We start from the raw sequence: 2,296 nt of genomic DNA, 5'->3' as shown, positions 1-2,296 counted from the left end.
AGTACAACTCCTCCGGTTTCATATGCAAAAAAAATTATTGTGCTAGCTTACGTGGTTGCAGAGCTACCGGGATTTAAAAATAGTTACGCAAAATGGAGCGTGTCCGCTCCGACCGGCTTTAAAGGGTTAAGCTAACATTTAAATGATACAGACCAAGTAACACAAACTTCCTCAGGCACTTGTTATGATGACCTTTAATCTTTAAGGTGGGAACAGATAGGAGGCTCAGAGAGAACGCAAACAGAAAAGGAGTTTCCAATAATGAGGTTATTTATAAGTTTAAAATCATGACATCCAAAAGGTGAACAAAAAGTCCAAATATTATCTAAACGGGTTTGAAGCTGTAGGGGACGAACGCACAGGGGAAGGAAGCCCTAATCAAGAAGCCAGATAAAATATATAAGAAATATATAATAATGATAAAACAGGAAACAACCTGAAGGATTCATACTAAACACGGAGACGAGAATGAGAAGCCAAACGCACAAAGCGACATCTTAATCGTAAGTTCCAAGGAACCAAAACACAGAATCGGAAAACTGGAACTCTGATAACAGAAAAATAAATCAAATTTACTTTGAAATAATGACTTTCTTCTCTTTCTTCTTTAGACTCGTGTGATTTTGTTGAACTGGTGTGCCTGGTTCCTGAGGATGCGGCGCCCCGGCGAAGCGAAGGTCCGTCCAGCGTGTCACAACGCCGCCAAGCGTCGGCGCGGCAGCCTGTCCAGCCTGGAGCTCAGCGTCAGCCAGGGCTCGCTGCGGCACAACCCACAGGTAAATAACAGCAACCTCCTCTACGTCGGCTTCAGGGGTGTGGAAGGACTCCACTACGGATCCCCCGCTGACCCTGAGCTCCTGTGCTCGCGGCTCATTGGAGGTGGCGTCGGTGCTGAGGAAGACGTGCTGAGAGCAGGAGGAGGGATTGGAGCTGGAGGAAGAGCGGGGGGAGCAGCTGGGGGTTCGGCCTTGGAGACGGAGCTGAACCAGATCCTGGAGGAGGTGAGATACATCGCCGGGCGTTTCCGCGGCCAAGACGAGGAGGAGACGGTCTGCAGCGAGTGGAAGTTCGCCGCGGCGGTGATTGACCGGCTCTGCCTGGTGGCGTTCTCGCTCTTCACCATCCTCTGCACCATCGGGATCCTCATGTCCGCCCCCAACTTTGTGGAAGCCATTTCCAAAGACTTCTTCAGCTAAGGAGGGAAGACGGGACGAACGAGTGTCTCTATTTTTATATTTATGGAGAAATCTCACGTGCAAACCGAAAACCAACGTCTTGGTCCCAGCGCTTTGACTTCACCCTCATCGTGTCCTCGTAGAAACAATTATCCTTCAAATAAGAGATATGTCATTGCTGTACTTTTCTTTTTTCAGAACTGAACCTCTGTGGATTCCCACTGTGACCTTTGGACATTTACTCACTTATATCAAACACGTGTTCAGCTGCTCCAGACCTCATTGTTGTTTCAGACTCTTCAGTTTAGTTCGTGATGGCAACTCCCAGCGCTGGAGAAGCAGAAAATCCAGGTTTAAGGAAACTGTTGAAAAATACCGTATTTCCCGGACTACAGAGCGCACCTGAATATTAGCCGCACAAGCTAAAATCAGGGGAAAATCCTGGTTTGTACATACATTAGCCGCACCTGACCAAAAGCCGCAGGTGTTTCAATGTTGACTTATCATATGTAAGAGAATATGCACAAAGCGAATTGTCAGGAAACAGATGGCTGTTTGGAGACACACCCCTTTTATTAATATTTTGAAAAACAAGTTACGGGTACATATTTGCATAACTTTTTAGGTATATGTACAAGTAGCGGTAATTACAAGTAGGACACATGTACTTTGCTTCATAAATGAGTAACAAATGTAGTACATAACAATAACCTGCAGCACACCAGAAAAATAGATCCGGCCTACCTTTTATGCTCAGGTGCAGTGACACGGCTTTAACAAGAAGAAAAGTCAGTCCTTCACCACCATCTTCCTGCGCACTAAAACCACCAAAGTCCTCTCCTCCAGTGTCGGACACGAACACCCTCTGAAGGGCCGTGGCGGTGTCCTCCTCTTCATCATGCAGCAGTCCAGGCCTTCGAAATCCGTTGGTGATCGTGGATGTTTTCACACTTTTCCACGCTGTCAGATTCCACCGGTGGAGTTGGGCATAACTTGCTTTTCGCAAGTTTATCGCCGCTCGTCATCCACGCCTCCCGCTGAACGCGTAGCGCTACTTTGAAGTTTGTTTTTCGCGCTACTTCGTACGGCACTACGTTGCCTGGCGGACGGACATGTGACCA

At 47.3% G+C, this 2,296-nt stretch overlaps 1 protein-coding gene across 1 annotated transcript in view; it reads left to right on the top strand.

The window, feature by feature from the left end:
- The window catches only part of LOC102198562 (neuronal acetylcholine receptor subunit alpha-7), a 52,262-nt gene extending 50,676 nt beyond the window's left edge, over positions 1-1,586 (top strand). The window contains exon 10 of the mRNA XM_013913836.1: positions 612-1,586. Coding sequence (XP_013769290.1) covers positions 612-1,196 — 585 coding nt within the window. The 3' untranslated portion in view covers positions 1,197-1,586. The remainder of the gene's footprint in view (positions 1-611) is intronic.
- Positions 1,587-2,296: the final 710 nt, after the last annotated feature.

The sequence above is a fragment of the Pundamilia nyererei genome, unplaced genomic scaffold, assembly GCF_000239375.1.
Source record: "Pundamilia nyererei isolate P.nyererei 1_Seehausen unplaced genomic scaffold, PunNye1.0 scaffold00154, whole genome shotgun sequence".
Lineage (NCBI taxonomy): Eukaryota > Metazoa > Chordata > Actinopteri > Cichliformes > Cichlidae > Pundamilia > Pundamilia nyererei.
Note: the sequence above shows the minus strand (reverse complement) of the source record. Positions and strands in the feature narration are given on the sequence as shown.